The 21403-nt window shown below is 43.0% G+C and overlaps 2 protein-coding genes across 5 annotated transcripts; one reads left to right on the forward strand and one right to left on the reverse strand.

Annotated features, from left to right (window-relative positions):
- Window positions 1-264: 264 nt before the first annotated feature.
- Window positions 265-17923, forward strand: LOC111223067 (serine/threonine-protein phosphatase 6 regulatory ankyrin repeat subunit A-like). 3 transcript variants are annotated; one of them, XM_022747078.1, is made up of 29 exons: window positions 265-364; window positions 7369-7452; window positions 8204-8282; window positions 9468-9538; window positions 9963-10163; window positions 10239-10326; window positions 10433-10575; window positions 10775-10882; window positions 10968-11072; window positions 11655-11733; window positions 11909-12023; window positions 12254-12336; window positions 12418-12481; window positions 12640-12708; window positions 12829-12969; window positions 13090-13201; window positions 13381-13407; window positions 13752-13826; window positions 13961-14162; window positions 14289-14376; window positions 14536-14653; window positions 14759-14978; window positions 15091-15178; window positions 15264-15347; window positions 15436-15584; window positions 15673-15755; window positions 16218-16300; window positions 16408-16499; window positions 16599-17923. In XM_022747078.1, exons 1-29 carry the CDS (start codon window positions 338-340, stop codon window positions 16889-16891), a joined length of 3171 nt encoding a protein of 1056 aa, XP_022602799.1. In that variant the 5' UTR covers window positions 265-337; the 3' UTR covers window positions 16892-17923. The 3 variants fall into 3 exon arrangements, with proteins under 3 accessions (XP_022602799.1, XP_022602798.1, XP_022602801.1); XM_022747077.1 differs by lacking the exon at window positions 265-364 and adding an exon at window positions 5069-5520; XM_022747080.1 differs by lacking the exons at window positions 265-364; window positions 8204-8282 and having other exon boundaries at window positions 7443-7452.
- Window positions 17924-18132: 209 nt separating this feature from the next.
- LOC111223068 (biotinidase-like) lies at window positions 18133-21241 on the reverse strand. 2 transcript variants are annotated; one of them, XM_022747082.1, is made up of 7 exons: window positions 20780-21241; window positions 20082-20231; window positions 19749-19900; window positions 19465-19642; window positions 18947-19356; window positions 18769-18861; window positions 18599-18690 (listed from the first exon to the last, which is right to left on the reverse strand). In XM_022747082.1, the coding sequence occupies exons 1-6, from the start codon at window positions 21017-21019 to the stop codon at window positions 18789-18791; spliced, it is 1203 nt and encodes a 400-aa protein (XP_022602803.1). In that variant the 5' UTR covers window positions 21020-21241; the 3' UTR covers window positions 18599-18690; window positions 18769-18788. The 2 variants fall into 2 exon arrangements, with proteins under 2 accessions (XP_022602802.1, XP_022602803.1); XM_022747081.1 differs by having other exon boundaries at window positions 18133-18690; window positions 18769-19356.
- Window positions 21242-21403: the final 162 nt, after the last annotated feature.

Genomic DNA, 21403 nt, shown 5'->3' on the forward strand with positions numbered 1-21403 from the left:
TAAGTTAAATGTCAATGAAAATTTTGGGAACTAAAGGGCTTATCATTATTGCTATGGAATGGACTGTCCCTTCAGCGCGTCAGAGCGTGTGAGCTGTCGGTGTTAGCTAGGGATTACGCTGAGTGCAGTTGTTGATTGTTGTGTGCTTTTTTCCCAAACTTCACCGTTTTGTCATTTCTATCCCATGATGTGTGAGTTCGTTCATGGCAGGAAGGAAGGAAGAAGGGGAAGCAACGCCGTTTGACTCCGCTCCGGAGAGTCTGCCCCCCTCCCACCCCCGGTTAATTTACAGTAACTCCCGGGCGAGTTACTCTCCTTTTGGTTTTACACCGGGAACATGGCTGTGTTGAAGATACAAGACCAGGTAACTGTATCTATCGATCTAGCTAGCTAACATTTAACATCAAGTTAAAAGGAATTCGTAAAAAGGATTCACGCTAGTTTGCTCGAGTGTATACATGTAACTAGTCAACACCATGTCACATTGACTGTTCATTTTAGTGACAGTTTAACTTTACTAACATAAAACCGCCAAGTTTGTTTGGTGACTTAAACCAGTCTCGTAACTAAATGAATATTTAAAAAACTAAGGTCTTATGGCTAGGCTAATGTTGCTTAGGCTTTCTATCGTTCTTACTGTTAGTCAATTGACATCTGACATGTTAGCTAACTAGCTAGCGGTAACCAGTAAACAGAAAACCAGTTAACCTAACAACCGTGCTAGCGTCACGTCACCTGTTGCCCTACCTTAACGTAGTTCCGTTAAAACGGCCACTTTCATGTCATATTTGTGGTAACACGGCTGTTTAATGGTTTTCTTCGGTGTTTTTTGACTGTTGGTGTTTGTTTCTGTTTATGATGGTGATGGACTAGTGAACACAGCTGGATAGCTACGAGGGTAACAGGGTGGCTAACTCCCTTGCTCTGCTAACGTTAGACAAGTATGATGCCACTCCATTGTAAGGTTATTAACGTAAAGTTAGTGAAACGTATTGTCTTGAATTGCGTTGCATATTTATGAATTAACTGACTGCAGGCCGATGATTTTCTACCATGGCAGCCTGTTTTGTCAGCTGTCTATTTCAGCCCCCTGCAAAGTCTCTCCAGGGCAGCTGTGGACGGTCACCTGTTGCTGGAGATAAGAAAGGCTGTCAGACTAAAATAGCAGGTGGTGCTGGCTCCGACGTCTCCAGCTGAGTTCATGAACCAGACACTCCACAGGCTAAAATCAGCTCTTGTGAACTCTGCGGGGAACTGAAGGCAGTTATATCCAAGGCACTGTCGTGGGCATCCGACACATTCATCTCTAACGAAGTAGAGGATTTTATCATTGTTGTTGTCACACGAGTTATTTTGTTAGCTAAAGACCCTTTTTTCACCATAGCTAGTCACACTGAAGTGAGTTTGTGTGTTGTGTGACATATTTGACAGTGTTGGGGTTGAATAACTTGTGATGGTCGTTTGGCATTATTTATTACATTTTATACATTAGCAGATTATCAGTAATTTAATAGAATAATACGTTCACAATTAAATGAAAAAAATTAAGTAATTATGGTTGGCGTGTGTTTAGAAATCTGAATTTGTGTCGGTTCAGAATTGGCCTAATTGTTTATAATAAGATACTATTTTGTAACGGTGGAGTTCAGTAAATCTTCAAAGTGGGTCAATGATTGTGCAGTTCTGTGTCCTGTCCCGGACTGACCAGTCTTCTGGCCAGTCAACAGACATGCAACAGGCGGAAGAGTGTGTGTGATTAGATCCCCTCTCTATTCTCCATTGTTCTCTATAGTGCTTGCTGACAGAGAAATGGACAAAAGGACAAAAATAGTCACACTGAGAGGGCAGCACTGGAGACAGGAGTGTGTGTGTCGTTTTTGGCAATGGCTTCTGTTTGACCTCTAGAGGGCGCCATGTTGCTTAGGAGGATATAGCCTAAACACTATGGTCCTGCCTGAGGAGAGAATTGGAAAAAGGCATTTAAGAGAACACACACTATGAAAACAGAAGCATACATGAGAGTTGTATTTTTGTGTTTGTGAGACTCTTTGGTATCCAAAGAGTCTCTAAGCACCATATAACATCTTGTTTGAGTTTGTGCAAAAGTGAAATGTATACAGTATACATACAGAGCAATTGCTATAGGTCCCCATTTTTACTGTCTTCTTTATCCATGAAATGAATCATAATGACTGTGGTTTTATGAGTAGACAGACTCAATGGGCCAGGCCACTGTTAGGATCCATACTGCCAAAGCAACACTTCGTGATTAGACATTACTTAACTTGATTCAAAATGTCAATTAAAGGTGAGAAAAAATGTCATACAATAGCTAAATAAATAGACTACAGTGTAGTTGTAGTAGCTTCCACAAAAGAGTCAACATGAAGGTGAAGCTGCAGTTAGGCGTTTTATATCATAATGTATTTTACTTATATAACTTCAAATTGATGTAATGTCAGTGACTCATCCTCTGTTTGCCAGACAGAGCATTTAATGGATAGTATGTTGTGGTGGTCAGAGTGTGCATACCATACACGTAATGTCATGAGAGAGAAGCTTTACTACAGATCACCATGTCATGATCTTTTAAAGCTTTGAAATCTCTTGATGTGAGCATCTTCACCGCCGCTCTCTGTGTGAGTATGTGTCCCACCACACACGCACACCCACATGTGCTGGCCTTTGTGTTTCTGGTCTGGGATTACATTACACACAGTGCATCCTGTCGCTGGGTCAAAGCAGAGGTCAGTGCTAGCCTGCATACTTTCACTCACATGTGCAGTCACGTTGGGTCTCTGTCATGAAGTGTAGCTAGTAGGTTGAGCTGTGATTTTGTTTGTGGGTATTTGTGATAATATTGTGCCTGCATCCTCTTGTTGTTGTGGTGAGATTGGGTTCGCCTTCTGTGTGTTTTTGTTAGGGTCCCATTACTATGCCAGCACCAGCTCACCATTAATGGAGCAGGCATGTGATGTCTGCCCGCCTCATGAAAACATGTTCAACACATTACAGATTTGATTTTTTATCTTTGTTGTCAGACTGTCGTTCTTATTATGCTCATCCTTGTTTGCTGTTGCTCACACTGTACTGTATGTAAAGGTTTTTCATACTGCACATGTTTCTTAGCTTGGCTTTGCTTTTGTGTCATGATTAAATACAAAAATACACATAAATACCCAAACAGTTCACAGAAAGACTCATTTCTGATGCAAATGGCAACAAAATTTGCTCTGTAAACATCTTCGGGCTCCGCTGCTGAGTATACCCCCAGTGCTAGCAAGTGGGACAGACAAAACATTGGTTGTTTGGTTATATACTTTGCTTCCCAAACATCATTCTTTATTTGTGCCTTTTGATGCAAATCTGTAATCTCAACTCGATTGCTGTAGGACTGGAAAGATTGTAGCTGTGTTTCATATTAAGTTTATGAATGGTAAGTCCATTAGACTCAAAATTTAGGCCTGCAGAAAGGCTCCGTCCAAATGAATCTGTCTCTCTCATTCGTCCTCCCTCACTCCATTCGTCCCTCCCTCTGAGTTAATGGGGTTGTGCGGCTTGGCAAGATTGCTCTTTTTAGGATCTGTGTTGAATATGAAGGAGACGGAGGCACACACACACAGACATTCACGTACAGACTGGTCTTGTTAGCTACCCTCACATTCCCTGGCAAAGCCAGTTTGTTCCAGTTTTATAATGAGGAGATGAGGACTTTTGAAGCTATGCCACCGATACACTAAAGGGGATATTAGAACACATGCACACTGATCTGGTATCCATTTTGTTTTATTCTCTCACATTTAGAGGGAAGGCCACTTCTATTTTAGCACCAACTTTATGAAGATGCAGACCTCTAAAATCCTATTAAGCAAATTCTAAAAACAGCACAACATTATAGTGCATGTGGTTTCGTTTGTACCATGCTATGTGGGTTACAGTTTTTTAGATAATCTTAAGCTTGGTCATTTAATAGAATAAAAGGAGACTTTCAATGCCTTAACTTTTTCACATCATCAATTTAATGCACAGTACCAAACAGCAAAGCTTTATTAAGAGGATTAGCACTGAATCCATAAAACAAGGATCAGAAAATCATGATACCGTCATAAATATGCAGACATTCTGAAAGTGTTGAATCTGTCAACGTACAACATGGCATTGGTTTGTGGAGATAGCAGGATTTTCAATAATTAGTAGTACTGCATCTCATTCTCTACTGTAAAACCACCATATCACTTCCATGTTTGTTCTTGTTACACTTAAAAACAGTGACAGCACTTTTTACCCATGTACTATGGGGACTTGTGGACTGGCACTATCCAGCAAGGGTCTTGATAACAATTAGGAATCAAAGTAAAGCCCTAACTGTCCTTTGGTCTGGTATTTCCTTTTTGTGTTTTTGTAATTTTTGTATTGAACTTTCCCCTCTCTATTTCTGTTTCTTTAAATACTGTATTTTTGGATGATTATGTATCTTGGCCAACTTTCTCTAACCAGTTGACACTCACTGCTGTCCTCTGCCCCTTCTTTGTCCTTTGCTCCATTCATCTCCAGTTTTCTTTGTGTGTTGTAGTGCTCTAGGTACCTGCCTACAATTACACTCCCCCTTCTCTCTCTCTCTGTCTCGCTCTCTCTCTCTCTCACACACACACACGCACTCTCTCTCTCCCTCCCTTCCCCCTCCTCTCCCTCTCCTTTTGAAAGAGCTGGCTTCAGCAGTCTGCCTGAAACGACCGATGCATACCCACACACACACACACGCACTCTCTCTCTCCCTCCCTTCCCCCTCCTCTCCCTCTCCTTTTGAAAGAGCTGGCTTCAGCAGTCTGCCTGAAACGACCGATGCATACCCACACATACATCGGGTGCTACAGCCCCCGTCCACGCTAATCACAGGGTCTGTGTGTGTGTATTTGTATCTGACGTGTGTGTATGTGTGTGTTCCTGGCTGCAGCACAGCAGTGAGGATATGTAGCTTCCTGTGTGCTGCTGCTAGGCAGCCCAAGCTCATTCTGCCGCATGCCGCTTACCACCACCATTACGCAGAGGAATTCCCTGCTGTCTCCGCTACTGCTGCTCACAGAGAGTGCTAGTGTGGGTTAAAGAGAGGAGAGAGGAGGAGAGGAGACATGCAACAAAGCGACACTGACAGATAGAGGACAGAGCTGGATTTCACATTGGATTTTACATGAAGATGTGCAGCGTTTGTTTACGAGGAAATCACCCTGTTTATGGGATTTATTGCTGACCCCTGTACTCCTGAATTGTGCACATATGTAAGAAGGAACACTGTGTATTTGTGTGAGTGTGTGAGAGAGAGAGTGTGTGAGTGATTGTGTTGGTTTGTGTGAGTGTTTGTTCCTGATGCGGTCAGAGAGAGCTAGCCGTGTGTGTATTGTGGTGCTGGAGGAGGTGGAGGAGGATGAGTCCTCTTCTTCACCCCCACCTCCTCGGCCCAAATCATCCCCAGACCGCAGATCCCATCATGCCTCTCGAAAGGCTGCTGCTCAGGAGGACAAGGTGAGATGGGCTCTCTAATGTTTATTGAATTTTGTTTCAGCATATGTTTGCCATGTCTCAGGTTTATATATAGTTTCTATGTGAATAATAGCATTCACAGAGGCCACTGCACTACTCATACCTGTTCTGAAGTTTAAACCTATGATGAAATACATAGTTACATGTCCCATTGCATAAAAATACAATGCAGTGCCAACACATGTCCCCTACTGCTAAATATAGCATCAATATAATCACCAATATAGCTCTGCTATATGAGATGCTGGTTTGTATAGATTATCAGCAAAGCCTAGGCCTTTGTAGTCTCCAGTGTTGGCTTGATAAAGGGTAAGCCTACCATTGAAAAATGGTAATAACTCTTTTCATTCTATGAAAGCTGCTCTTTGAAGTGCACACTGAGAAGGGGGAAAGCCAGAGAAGATGTGCTGGCTCTAATGACAGGGTTTGTGCTCTTAGTCCATGTCTACCGTCTCCGGTCTTTGACATATTGTCAGTGTTTATCAGTGTAATGGGAATGAGACAAATGCCGACATGCCTGAGAGCCCCACTTATTTTTAGTTGGGACGAAATGAGAGAGGGATGAGGAGCACAGAGAGGCTGAGGGTAACTAGCAGGTTCACATCATAGTGTTTATATAGTACTTAATGGCATAACTTCATTCTCACTTTACCTTGGCAGCCCTTGCTGGGATTAAGGGTGAATATGTGAAAAACGCTTGTCAGTGAGACAGACAATATTTCAGTGGACTTACTTGGTATATTGCAAAATAGGGAATGGTAATTGGGGTCTCTGCTAAATCTGCATCATCGTGTCAGTGTTTTAGTTTGTCAGTGCATTTTCAATAATGATGCAGCACAAAGTAGAGCACTGCTCACAGTTAATTGTACATGATCTATATTATTCCCCAGTTGAAATCCTTAAATTAAAACAGCATTGAACATATTGCTACAATTATCAGGTAGTAGAGTAGTAGAGTAGTAGTAGAGAGAGAGTAGTGGTATTATAAACAGAAAAAATCACTGTTGCTAAGTTAGTAATTATATAAAGATAATTGAAAACTGTATTTTGAACCCAGTATCCAGATCTGAATTGAGAGGTTAATATAATGTTACTTCTCTTAACCTTTAATTTGAATGGGCTCATGCTCTTCTGTTGCACAGCAATACCTCTTGAAGGTTTATGCTGACTGCTGTGCAACACTGTTTACAAATCCCACTCAGTATCAGCTGGCACCATGCGCTCATGCCAGCTGTTTACATGAACCTACACAGATGTATATGAAACTAAAGATGGTAAAAGAGGAGTGTCCAGGGTATTTTTTTTTTAATCTCTCATGCATTTGCAGCTTCTTCCTTCCAGGGAAATTTGACATCTCTTCTCAAAAACATGCATACCTTGGATAACTTAAATTGTCCTAATAGTAGTGGAGAAGAGGAAATGCTTTGGTATTCATAGATAACCTGCCATCTTTTTTCCATATTCAACTTGTCTTTTACATTGCTGTTTTTCATTCTTATCAAGTGTCCTCGCACCATGTGGCAGGAGAGCTTCAACCCCTCACAGACACATGACAAACATTTACGCACCGGTGTGTGCATACATGTGCGTGTTTATATGCTGTATGCCGCAGCTGCTACTGTCATAAACAAATGTGTGATATACAGCCTTTGGTGACCTATGGCTCTCTACCAGCTTGGGATTATAGTGTCTGTGTGTGAGACTCTTCCATTTGCAACTATCATAACTCTCACTGATAACACAGTTGTCTGCATAGAAAATTACTGCCTTGCAAATTAAGGATGTAGTAGTGTGATTAAGCATTTACTGTCTTTTTTTCCGTCTCTATAGCCGTCTCTGTTAAGAGCTATCTTCAATGTGGACCCAGATGAAGTTCGCTCCCTCATATTCAAGAAAGAGGATGTCAATGTTCAGGTATGTCACATTCTTCATGTTATTTCCCCCCACACATCGGGACATATAAACAACACCAATGAGAGCAGCAGTCAGCCAGCAGGCTACAATTGATCTGGGTAGCTATCGATCAGTTGACTGACTGAGAGTGCCTTCTGGCAGCTTCTTACCTTCCCCATTTTATATACTGTCAACCAGGGCAGGATACAATTGTTTGGGACACAGTCTTTACATGTTATCTCTCTCCTTTTTTCCTCCCATCACTTTCTCTTTCTCTTCCTAGTCTTTCTGAATATACAGTGTATGTCCTCAGTTTACATCCCATTGTTTTCTGTTCTTTGTTTTGTCTCTGTGCTTCTGTCTTTCTCTGGGTATATTGTGCTGGGGTCATCATACTGAGTCTTCCTGGAGTCAGCAACACTGGCCCAGGCCTATTGCACTCACATGACATTTGTTTATAGCCCCACTCTGCTGATTGCTCTCTACTGCACTGGAGGAGAGAGAGGTGGAGTGGAGTGATGGAGCACAGTGAAGAATAGAACTGAACAGATGACGGACATTCTTTCCCTTGTCATTTTAATCTCATGTTTCTTGTGGTCTGCAATAGTGTGAGGTCTGTGGATTTTGTTTGGGGCATGTGATATATGCTTTCACTCATTCATGATGTGTGTTTGTGTGTGAGCATTTGTTTCAAGGCCCATGATTATAAAAACAAGAAAAATGATGGCCTTGTTTAATTAAATGTTTTCTTTGGTTTGGGATCTCCTGTCAGGACAATGAGAAGCGGACGCCTCTGCATGCCGCAGCCTACCTGGGAGATGCTGAGATCATTGAGCTGCTCATCCTCTCAGGTAGCTTCAGTCTACCAATCTGTTCAGCCATCCATTCCATTTCATTTCCACCTAATATCCATGCACTTCTAGTATCAGTTCTACTTGAAAGCCTACTCATGCATACATTTATTTGCCCGTGTGTTTCACCTGTGCCTCCACATTACCTCTACTAAACTTGTTTATTTTTTATTAATTCTTCTGTGCATTCAAACATTTATTCATGTTTTTTGTTTACAATTCATTCATTCATTCATTCACCCTGAATTTTTAAAGTCTTCTTTTATCAATTTGAGTAAGATTATCTTAAAATAATTTCATTTGTTGCCAAAGCAAAGCAGCTTGTTTCAAGAAATACTTTGAATTATTTGAGCTTGAAACTAAAGTTATGATTTGCTAATTATTTACCTTATTTCAATATGCTGTTTGCTGTGTCCCTAAAAATTCTTGAAACAAGAAACTAAATTGTAAACAAGATAATTATCTATTTTTTGAGCCTCAGTGCCGAAGCAGATTTATTAAATTTCATCAGTGTCATGTTACCCCTCATTTTACTTTGTGTTGTATCAGTTTATCCTCTTTCCATCCAACTTTGTGCTTTTCCTAAACTCTTCAAAGCCACTGCCCGCTCTTCATCTCTCTCATCCTCATGTAATTCCCTCAGTAGTTTCCATGCCCGTGTGTCTGCTTGCTGCTCTCTAGGTCACTGGTGACATTTCTTGTGATTTATCAATCATCTGATAGGGTCTGTGCCGGCTTGGCTTACTGTAAAGTCATCTGAGCACGTCAGGAGGTGGGGCCGACTCTGTCGTAACACAAGAGTAGAGTGGGGGGGTGCGTGTGTACGTGTGTGTATGTGTTTGTGTGTTCAGTGTTTCTCAATAACGTGAAGTGCTAGCAACAGGTGCAGCTTCAGGACTATTTTAACCCCCAAGCTGTGCCAAAGAGGATCATGGGAGATTTTTATCTTCCAGGCACAACTGGCTCACAAGACCGCTTTCCACAAGTCATGTAAAAAGCTTTTAAAACTTTTAGGTAGATTTTTTTTACTCTTCGCACTCTCATTTAGGTATCTCAGGCCTTCAGCGTGTCTTTCCGTGATCAGACATTTTTCAGGTTTTCAACATGTCTGCCACTGTTGACTTTGACATCTCTACTCTCTCTCCCTCTCTCTCTCTCACACACACGCTCCTTCTCTCATCCAAGGAGCCCGAGTAAATGCCAAAGATAACAAGTGGTTGACTCCTCTTCACCGAGCTGTTGCCTCTTGTAGTGAGGTAACAATTACACAAACACACACAATAATATGTACTCTGGTCACTTTCCTGCAATCCTGTAACTCTCTTCTTCTCACAATTAAGGAAATGCGCTGAGTCTGACAGTTAACCAGGAGAAAATTATTGCTGGTGTGATAAGTTTTGCAGATTTAAACAATCTGGCCTTAAAAGGGCAAATGGACATAACCAGTGTGTTAGTGTTTGATAAGACTTCATAATGTCTTTACCTCTTCTGGGCAACGTGCCGACACTAACACAGCCCCTTGCATTACTATTCTTAGGGGGCTTTCATGCGAAAGACTTTTATAACCTCCCACATACAACCACCTGCACACACTGGCCTGCACTTTGTCAGAGCACTGAGGCATATTAGAAAATGGACCCTCTGTCTGCACACTCTGACCCAGGCTTCCTCTCCATCCAGGACGCAGTGGCAGTGTTGCTGAAGCACAGTGCAGATGTTAACGCTAGGGACAAGAACTGGCAGACACCGCTCCATGTAGCAGCTAGCAACAAGGCTGTGCGCTGTGCCGAGGCTTTGGTGCCACTGCTAAGCAATGTCAACGTCTCTGACCGAGCGGGACGCACTGCCCTGCACCACGCTGCATTCAGTGGACATGTAGAGGTTGGTTTCTTTTTCTTTTATACACACACAGACAAACATACATCAGCACCTATTTAATTCACTTTTGTGTGTCAGATGGTGAAGTTGCTGCTGTCCAGAGGAGCCAACCTTAACGCATTTGACAAGAAGGACAGGAGAGCCATCCACTGGGCAGCCTACATGGGTAAGACTGCAGTAATATGGGTTCGTAGTTGGAACAGGGCATAATGCACTGGACTGTCTTAACTGGGTTGACCCTGACTCATCTCATTCTCTCTCCTCTGCTTCAGGTCACCTGGAGGTGGTAAAGTTATTGGTGGCCAGTGGAGCTGAGGTGGACTGTAAGGACAAGAAGGCCTACACTCCGCTCCATGCAGCTGCCTCCAGTGGCATGAGCAGTACAGTGCATTACCTGCTGAGCCTGGGGGTCCATGTCAGTACACATGCACTAGCAATGTTCTTAATATGTATATAATGTGCTATGGCCCTTGAACCTTGCAAAATCTTGAACCGTGAATATACAAGCTATTTCAAATTATGAAATAATGACATAATGATACAATATTCTTTAGTCAATAAATTGAAGAAAACCCTGCAACCTACACCATGTTTCTGATTCTCTCTTTGCATAGGTGAACGAAGTGAATGCCTATGGCAACACCCCACTCCATTTGGCCTGTTACAACGGACAGGATGTGGTGGTCAGTGAGCTCATTGAGGCAGGGGCCAATGTCAACCAGGTGTGTGAACATCTCTCCGTGCGAGATATTACTTTCATGGTCACCGTGTGTGTTTTAATTGTGTCCATTTTGTGCCTTGCTTCAGGTGAACGAGAGGGGGTTTTCTGCTCTCCACTTTGCCTCCTCCTCACGCCAGGGGGCGCTGTGCCAGGAACTGCTCTTAGCCCACGGAGCTTACATCAACATGCGGGTGTGTCCATATGCAGATAATCTTTCACATAAACAGACATTTAGCTGAGAAACAGTGTTTGCTTTTATTTATATAGCTCAAGTTAGTTTATATATTATCAAAAGAACACATATTAACATAATGAAAAAGAGCCTGTGTCCTCAACTCTTACCAGAGTGTATGTCGCTCTGTATCTTGTAGAAAGTTAAAATGACAGTGTTGTTAACACTTTGGTAGCAGTGATGGAAACTGATTTTTGGTCCCCACAGCCTCAAGATGTAAGGCCATATGGAAAACGGAGGGGGGGGTGTGTGGCTCCCCGAGGCTGCAAGCTGCTCAGGGAATATGTTTGTGTGTGTGTGTGTGTGTGTGTCTGTGTGTCTGTGTGTCTGTCTGTGTGTCTGTGTGTCTGTGTGTGTGTATCTGTGTGTCTGTGTCTGTGTGGTCCACAAGGGGCTGTTCATTCTAAGCTTTTTAGACTCACAGTTGAGTCAGCTGCCCACACTGACACTCTGCTGCAACACTGATATACTGCACAGGCCTTATTCAGAAAATCATAATCATCTTCTTTATCTGTGCTGGTCTCTCCCACTATCTGTCCAGAGTAAGGATGGCAAGTCTCCCCTCCACATGGCAGCTACCCATGGAAGGTTCTCCTGCTCTCAGGCCCTCATTCAGAATGGTGAGAGCCCCTACAGTGTGCTGCCTGCTTCATGCTTGAATTCGCATTGGTTTGCATGTCTCCAAACGTAGTACACACTGTATGTTGCACAATATGCAAAATTATCTGGATTCATTTCGGTCTGCTGATTGTCTTGTGTTGTTTTAATGTAAATCTTTAATTTATGTGTGTCTAGGAGCTGAGATTGATTGTGAGGACAAAAGCAGAAACACTGCCCTTCACATCGCTGCACGCTATGGCCATGAGCTCATCATCACAGCACTCATCAAACATGGAGCAAATGCCGCCAAGTTAGTAGCAAATCACATTCAACCATCTGTCTATCTTCCCGCTGAATCCAATCTGAGCTTCGGTAATAAGACACACAGATAAAAAAGAAACTATTTGATGACTAGGGATGTTTAAACATTCGTTCAACCTCTTTTTGTTTTCTTCCTGTAATCAAAAATGCAGCTACATTCTCACACCCTATCCTTCGTGTCCTGTAATGACTTGTCTTCTATGCCTTTTATCTTTTCAGGAGAGGCATTCATGGGATGTTCCCTCTCCACCTGGCAGCTCTCAGCGGCTTCTCAGATTGCTGCAGGAAGCTGCTGTCCTCAGGTACATTCATGCTGACACCGTTCTTGCCATTGGGATCACCCAGTTGACATCCAAATTGATGCTGATTGCATATTTGCGCAGGGTTTGACATAGACACCCCTGATGACTTTGGAAGGACCTGTCTACATGCTGCTGCAGCTGGAGGGTGAGTCATTGTTCTTGCTTACTGCCTTAATATTGTTTCATTTGTAGTCCTCTTTATATGTTTTATTTAACAGCATTCACAAACAGAGAGCTCCTACTTGATAATGATAGATTGCTATGTGAACAAAACCTCACTGTTATAGCTTTCTCTTCAACCAGGAACCTGGAGTGTCTGAACCTGCTGTTAAACATAGGAGCAGACTTTAACAGAAAAGACAATTTTGGAAGGTGAGCCAAGTGTGTAGTTTAATTCTGGGACAGCTGGGGATGGAAATAAATAAGATATTGGTGAATCTTTAAGAGTGTGAAGTTCTGGTATAAATAACGTTGGTTCTCTGACCATCCCAGGACCCCATTACACTATGCATCAGCCAACTGTAACTACCAGTGTGTGTTTGCCTTGGTGGGCTCCGGGGCAAGCATTAATGAGCTGGACCAGAGAGGCTGCAGCCCCCTGCACTATGCTGCTGCTGCTGACACTGATGGAAAGTAAGTTCTTCTCTGTGTTTAATTTATGCAATTTATAGTCAAGCGTCAAAGAGTCCTCAGTGTCAGATGAAGGCTTTTGTTTAAAAACAAAACAATTCTCTTCTGTTTCGTCTTTGTCAGGTGTGTGGAGTACCTGTTGAGGAATGATGCTGATCCAGCAGTGAGAGACAAACAGGGTTACAGCGCTGTGCATTATGCCTCAGCCTACGGACGCACACTCTGCCTGGAATTGGTGTGTACAGCTACCACGCTGAGTGAAAATATGTTGCATGTCCTACACAGGGTCATGAAAAATGCAAATTAAAATTGATCACTTTCATTATTAGACTGCAAAGAAATCTTTGGAGAAGTACTTACTTACAAATATACTTGTCATAGTATCCTAAACAATCTTTTTTCTCTTTCTTCTAGATGGCAAGTGAGACACCTCTTGATGTGGTAAGAAAGAAAATCTGTTCACCCACTGTTGCACAATGAGTTCTTACACTGATTCTTTATAAGTAGCTCCCTCTGTTGGGCAAATGGAGCTACTGTGAAAACTCTTCTGTCTTGTTTTGGCAGGTCAAGGTTATATGCATTTCAGAAAAATCTTGTTTAACCTTAAATTCCTTGTGACACACACATTTGTCTCCTGTGTAGCTGCATCCTTTCAGTAAATTTGTAGCACGTGCAGCAGTGTGACCATAGCTTAATTTCTGAGGCGCTCTAATGAGGCAGTGACTTGCCATATGTGCAAACCTGGATCTGAGGTGAGTAACATGTGAACTATCTCTCTATTTCAGTTAATGGAGACATCAGGAACAGACATCCTGAGTGACTCAGAGAGCCAGGCCCCTGTCAGTCCACTGCATCTGGCGGTCAGTTCAAGGATTTGTCAGTGTGTCTCTTTCACACCAAAGGATTTCACTGTCCCCATCTTTGATGAGGGACATTCCCATTGCTGTTAAATGAAGTGAGTGTGTGTTGCCGTGTGTGTCCTTCATTCATCCAGGCTTACCATGGACACTGTGGAGCATTAGAGGCCCTCTTGTCATCCCTGCTGGATGTGGATGTTCGCAGCCCAGAGGGTCGGACCCCCCTCAGCCTGGCCTGCTCCAGGGGTCATCAGGAGTGTGTCTCCCTGCTGCTGCACCACGGCGCCTCACCAATGACCCATGACTACACACACAAAAAGACAGCCATACACGCTGCAGGTAGACAAGTGCGGAAATCTGACCTTCACATGACATGAATGAGGTTTATTTTTTGGCTTGTAAAATGGAAAACATGTTGTTGCTTTAGAGAATAAGTCCCAGCATGACTGTGTCTCTCTGCCATAGCTATGAATGGCCACCCAGAGTGCCTGCGCCTGCTCATGAGCAACAACGACCAACACATAAACGTGGACATACAAGACACCAACGGACAGTGAGTGTGTATGTGTGTGCATAGGCAAAATGGCTTAAGCTTGAGGCTTTCACTGAGTTTAGTATGCTGCTGTTTTGTTTGAGTAGAACACATTAACTAACTTCACCTGAACACTGAATAAAAAAGCTGTTTTATGTCATATTTCCACTCTGTATAAAGGACTCCTCTGATGTTGGCAGTGCTGAATGGACACACAGAGTGTGTGTACTCTCTGCTCAGTCAAGGAGCCAGTGTAGAGAATCAGGACCGCTGGGGGAGGACTGCACTACACCGAGGGGTGAGACAGTCACAAACACCCACTAACATTACAACTTAAAAAAAAAAAAAGATTTGTATTATGATATATTTATTTATAATTTTCCACATTTAAATTTTTACACAGGCAGTGACAGGCCAGGAGGAGTGTGTGGAGGCGCTCCTCCAGCGGGGGGCCAGTGTGTGTGTGAGGGACATTCGGGGCCGCTCCCCTCTTCACCTGGCATCAGCTTGCGGCCGTGTGGGTGCCCTGGGTGCCCTGCTACAGGCCACCAGCGCCTCACACACTGACACACACCTCACTGATAACCACGGCTACACACCACTGCACTGGGCCTGCTACAACGGTACTGGGACATAGCAGGGAACACTTGAGAGACCTGCCAACATCTGTGTTCTGTCTGAGGCCACAGCAAAGTAGTATTTACATCTTTCTGTCATCTTCCTCTGTCTCTCCAGGATATGATGCGTGTGTGGAGGTGTTGTTAGACCAGGAGGTGTTCAGGAAGATTAAGGGCAACTCATTCAGTCCACTGCACTGTGCTGTGTAAGACCTTGTCTGTACCCATGATGTTTTCATGTAGATGGACATTGGTGTGAGGGTATTTGAGAGTGTGTGTTGTGTGTTTCAGTATGAACGATAACGAGGGAGTGGCTGAGATGTTAATTGACTCCCTGGGCACAACTATCATCAACACCACTGACTCTAAGGGCAGGTAAGAGACGCAAATTACATTATGTTTCTATAAACAGGGTGAGCACAAGCTCTGTTGGTATAATGTTACTGTATTTGTGTTAATGCAGGACCCCCCTTCACGCTGCAGCTTTTTCTGACCATGTGGAGTGTGTTTCCCTCCTTCTGAGCCACGGAGCTCAGGCAAACGTAGTCGACACAAACATGCGCAGGACGCCACTGATGATGGCAGCTCTTAACGGACAGACCAATGCAGTGGGTCAGTACACTAACTCACACAGAGATAAACTGTTGGCCTTTGTTTTCCAAACCTCTGACATGTAACCGTCTCCATTCGTGTGTTACAGAGGTGTTAGTGAGCAGCGCTAAAGCAGACATGGCATTCCAGGATAGAAAGAGGAACACAGCATTACATCTGGCTTGCAGCAAGGTAACAACCATTCACAGACACAGGAAATGTTTTTTTATGCACTGGCCATGGTGATTTATAGATATTCACATGTCAGCAGATACATATGAGGATCTATGACCAAACAGAAGAAAAGTAATGACCTATTCAGTATTAAAAATCTTCTGGCTGGTGGAAAGGTTAATTACACAACTAAATAATTGTGATTTTCTTGTGTTATTGTAAATGTCACAAAATGTCCTCAAAACCAGATGTGTCCTACATGTTGGAATAAAAAAGCCACAACACAGGTTCATACATGAAATATACAAGTGAAATCATAAATTAGGGACTTACAACATAATATGAACAACTCAATTTTTTTGCTGCCTTAGCAATGTACATAATCTGCAAGTAGTTACAATTGGACAACTGTACTTTCATATTTTGCAAGAAATCTATGAATGTACTTTTTCATTGTCCATCACTGTCTGTTTCTCTCAGGGTCATGAGACGAGTGCCTTGCTGATTCTGGAGAAGGTCAGCGACAGGAACCTTATCAACTGCACCAATGCTGCTCTCCAGACGTACGTACCAGGGTGCAGACAGATGCTCAGCTGTGCAGAGGGATAACTCACTAAGTTCTCACTGGATCTGTTTTAACAGTGTATATCTCCTCCCTACCCCCCTGCAGGCCCCTGCATGTAGCAGCCAGGAAGGGTTTGACGGTGGTGGTTCAGGAGCTGCTGGGGAAAGGAGCCAGTGTGTTAGCAGTGGATGAGAACGGTCAACTTTCATGTCATAGCACTCACTGTCTATATTTACACATGTAGTTTTAGAATGAAATCATAACTTTTTTTCCTCCTTCACTCTTCTTATCTCTAGGCTACACTCCAGCTTTGGCCTGTGCCCCCAACCGTGATGTAGCCGACTGCCTGGCCCTCATCCTCAACTCCATGATGCCCACCTCCCCTATGGTCACCATAGCAGCTTTACCCGCACTTTCCCTCACTCAAACAGTCATCAACCACCACCCCACTTCCAACCACATCTCCAAAGGCGTGGCCTTTGATGCCCCACCCCCTCTGCGGCCTGACCACGCCTCCTACTGCAGGCCGGAATGCCCACTGTCCTCTGCAGACGACGAACTGAATGACTCAGATTCAGAGACGTACTGAGAACTATTGGACAGAGTCCCACAATTCTGGTAGGCTAGCCAGCCACTCAGGAGCCTTAATAGTTCACTGACAAGGGTCAAAAAGAGAGGGAAGAGGGAGAAAGTAGAGCCAGATTATTTTTAGGTAAGCCTCTTCAAATGTAATAATAATAATTGTTCTAAACCAGATGTTTGTTTCCTTAAGGTGCGTACCCATGGGTTGGAAAATAATGTACTAAAATGTAGAGTAAGGTGAATACACACTACATTTCTCTCAGACAGCATCACTGTATGGTCAGTAACGTGGCCAGGGTTTTTTTAAATTTAAAGCAATGCTGTTTTTCTTTTTAAATGCAGCTCCTTCTTTTTGCTGATACTTCCTGGAGTGGTTTTAAGCCTTTTCAGTTTTTCCTTCAACTATTACTAGAGGAGCATGTACTGAAGAAAAGCTCAGAGGACAGCTTTTTTTTTTCCATGATTGTCTAAAGAAAAAAAACGGAGGGACAATCTTATGGGACCACTGATGAGCTGTTTTCCCTACTCTACTTTTGAGTTTTTCTTCGAGCTGTTCTGGCAGACACTGATGGCTATCCCTCACACACATTGGTAACGCTGCGTCATTGATTTTGAACCAGTTTTTGATTCCTAGAAGAGGAAGTCATTAATGAATCCTATGAATTTATTCCAAGTGGAGGCTGAATCCTTGGGAGCCGATTCTGACAGCAGGTGGATGTAAGACCAATTTACTGTATGATTGGTTCCGGAGTCAGCTGATTGAGTGCAAAGGAGCACCCCAAGGAACTTTTAACTTGCAATGCTGTAAACTACTTAATGTCTGTGTACTGTACTGGAGACAGGAGAAAGTGGCTGACACTGTGCATATGTGTGTAAGAGATATTGTGTGTGCGTGTGTTTGTGTGTGTGACAGAGAAAAAGAGAAATTAATAAATATTGCCTTTTTAGGAATAAGCAACTTTCGGGCAAAGGATGAACACTAATTGGTGCAATGTTTGTAAAGATAAAGTAATGAATGAATAAAAATATTTGTTTTTGATTTATTGCAGTTTGTATATGATGGAGCACAAATGTGAAACAGCTGAGTTGTCATTGCTGGTCTTGGTCAGAACAGTTAATTTTTTAAAATCACTTTATAAATGTATTTTACATCTCTCCTGACAGACACATCTATTCCAAAGTTATTTCTTCCTGCAACTAACAATTGTTTTCATTATAAATAAATTGCCCTTTTTTTTTTTCTTTTTCTTTTTTTTTTTTTAAATCGATTGTTTTGTCTTTAAAAAGACAGAAAATTGTGGAAAATACACCCCATAATTTCACAGCTCAAGCTGACATTCCCACATATCCCACCAACAGTGTAAAACTAAAAGATATTCAGTTTACAGTCATGTCTGTTAAAGAAAAGCATTGAATCCTTGCATTGGAGAAGCAACTATTCACTAAAATGGTTGCCCCTTAAATTGATGTAAATCAACTAATCAATTAATTAAGTAATCATTGCAGCTTTCATTGTCCAGGTCCAGGTCTAGGTCATTCATTATCCAGGTGGTACATTCGTCCGTACAGAACGGCAGTGACCAGGCCACCAGTCATGTTTGAATGTTTCATGGTCACTCTGCCATCTGCAGTCTTCTCCAGATGCTCTGGCTGCTCCAGGACCAGTTGGCTCGCCAAAACTGATGGATACACATATCTGGTCCCAAACTTCCCCTCCAACAGGAAGTCCATTTTAGTCTCAGCTTCTTCCACTTCCTGTCCACACGAACTGGCCTCCGACCCCGCACAGCGGACAAATGCACACACCTGTAGACAGAGATGGGATAAATGTGACGTATGTCATGTTTACCAGTTTTAAATATTCAAAGTTCTCCTCATTCATACCTGCAGGGCATAGCGTCCATTCACAGTGTGAGTTCCAGCAAATGCTCCCAATGCATAGAGCTCTTTACTACCACCCTGTGGTAACTGCTGGTACTGCAGGTGACAGCAGAAAGTGCCATCACACACATTAAGTTTGCCCTCTGTCCCGTTTATCAACACAAATGAAAATGAGTCATACATCATGGATGAAACGAAGGTGACGGAGGAGGGAGAGACTGCAGAAGCAGTTTCAGGATGAGAAGAATCAAAACAGCTCTCTTGGTGACAGTATCCAGAGTCTGTATTGGACTCGGCCCTTACTACCCCCTCCTCTGTGGCCACACTCTGCCCCACCCACAGTGGCTCCAAGACTGGCACCCTGGCCACCAGCAGCCTGCCCTCCTCTGGATCTCCTTTCTGTGCGTGGTGATAGGTGGCAGAAAAGGGGGTGTAGATACCACTTCCTGTCATGATCAGTTGGTCGTTGCGAATGTTGGCTGCTAGTAGGGTGATGTTAGCACCCAGGCTTAACGCCCGCTGGAACTGAATCGTATCCAGCAGGGGGAGCTGGTTCATCCATGCTGTTGGGAAGATCAGCTGACGCACGCCCTAAAAGAGGTGCAAAAAAAGAGGCTGAGGATAAGAGGAGATAAAGACACTGCAAATTACAGCTGAATACATATTCTTGTTGCTATCTGTGTATATTTTTTTTCCTACCCTCTCCACCAGGGCAACTGTGGGCTGATAGAACAGGATATCAAAGCAGGTGAGGAGGCCAAACCTTCCGGCAAAAGGTGTATCAAATGTTACGATCTCAGGTTGTGGTGGTGTATCAAAGGCCTCCTCAAAGTACAGGTTATATTTATGGAAGCGCGCCACCAGCTGGCCATCAGACCTGTATGGAAGAAGATACTGTGAACACTTCACATACTAGGAAACTGTGTATTTGTGTACTTGCTGGACTACAGCTGAACTACTTCTATTTTAAGGTTACACTGCACCTGAAAGCCACATTGGTGTTGAACTGCCAGCGTCCATCAGAGGGACAGGTGGAGGAAGGGCTGGTCTTAAGGGGGCAGGGCTGCAAGTCACCCATGTTGGCCACCAGGTAGAGGTTGTAACGACGTGCCATACAGCTCAACCTCTGAAGAACCTATGAAACAACCACACTCAAGTGAAGAGTGAAAGCTCTGGGCAGCCTAGTGGTATCTCCATGTCAAGGCAGTCCTCACCAAAACAGTGTATCATGTCAGATTGCCTGCTCAGTAACAACATCAAATCTAAATTATCTCTTTATTTAAACTCAAAAATCAAACAAGTGCAAGATTGTATACCTCAGTGTTGTTGTATCTTCCTGGCTCTGTGCAGGGATTCCAGCTCTCCTGCTGGGGGTCAGGAATAGTTTCGAGGTAGCCAGAGATGGACGATCGGCTGAAGTTGAAACCTTGAAGACCATCCTCTGGAAACACCAGGATCTGGGCACCCTGACCGAGGGAAGATGAAGGCAGAGCATCAAGATGAGAAAGGTGACACGTTTCATCAAACTGTCCCAATGAATCCCTTTTGTATAATTACATCCACTTGTTATCTGGTCATATAAAAAGACGAATACCTATGTTTACAATGGAATTAACTGGTTTGCAAAAATAATAACAGAAACTCACTGTTAAATGTAGCTCAAATTATGCATATGTTAATATTCTGCATTTTGAGATGGCCTGGGATTTCTATGCATGGGTCCAATGACCAGTACAGTTTGAGTTAAAAAATTTACAAAAAAGGAACACTGTTTGACTGCTCAAAAAACATGATATAGAAATTGTGAAATAGAGCCTCTAATCCTGTAAGGAGTTTGAATTATCTTTGTGAGGTACGTGATTTTGAAGACAATTTAGTCCTGGTGCTTTACTTTTGGGATTACATATCTGACAGAAGGAGATTTACATAACTTATTTTTGAAAGCAAGTAATGAGCGATATTGTTTCTTTTGCTTCAAAGATACATTTTTTAAAACTCTCTAAACTGTCTTTACCTTTTGGGCAGCCCGGGCAGCCTGCTCCTCGTAGATATCCAAGTTTTTCTGCATATGTTGCAGGGCAGCGGGGCGTGACAGGGGGACATGAGGCTCCGGGTTCAGGATTAAATGGTGCTCATAAACAGCAGCAACGTAGGAGGAGTCCGCAACAGGCTCAGTTTGACCAACGACCGACGGTAAAGAAAAACAGAGACAAACGGCAACTATCAAAAGCATTGTTTCTTCCCTGAGAGACATGAATGGTGTGACCGACTAGTTACACCACAGAGCCTGTTGTAAGAGATCAGAAGTCCAGGTAAACCGAGCTGACTCAGCTGAGTAACTTTCTGGTGTAACGACGATAAGAAGCTCCCGTTGCGAAATAGTGTTTAATGTATAAATGTTGATCCACATTTTCGTAGCTTGTGCATCAACTCCATGTTGTACCTTATGCATTTGACTGGACTGCTAGGAGCTCTTTCACAGTTCTACTGTGCTAACTGGCAAGTAAAGTTAAATAAAACTTTTATTTTGAAAATACTCGACAGGAAACACTAGGTGCTTAACTCGGAACCACTTTATAAAGTTGACCTTTTCTCAGAACCAACGTGAGTGGGACCTGTATTAAACGTTGATAGTATT

The sequence above is a fragment of the Seriola dumerili genome, unplaced genomic scaffold (genome assembly GCF_002260705.1).
Source record: "Seriola dumerili isolate Sdu_G_001 unplaced genomic scaffold, Sdu_1.0 BDQW01000110.1, whole genome shotgun sequence".
NCBI lineage: Eukaryota > Metazoa > Chordata > Actinopteri > Carangiformes > Carangidae > Seriola > Seriola dumerili.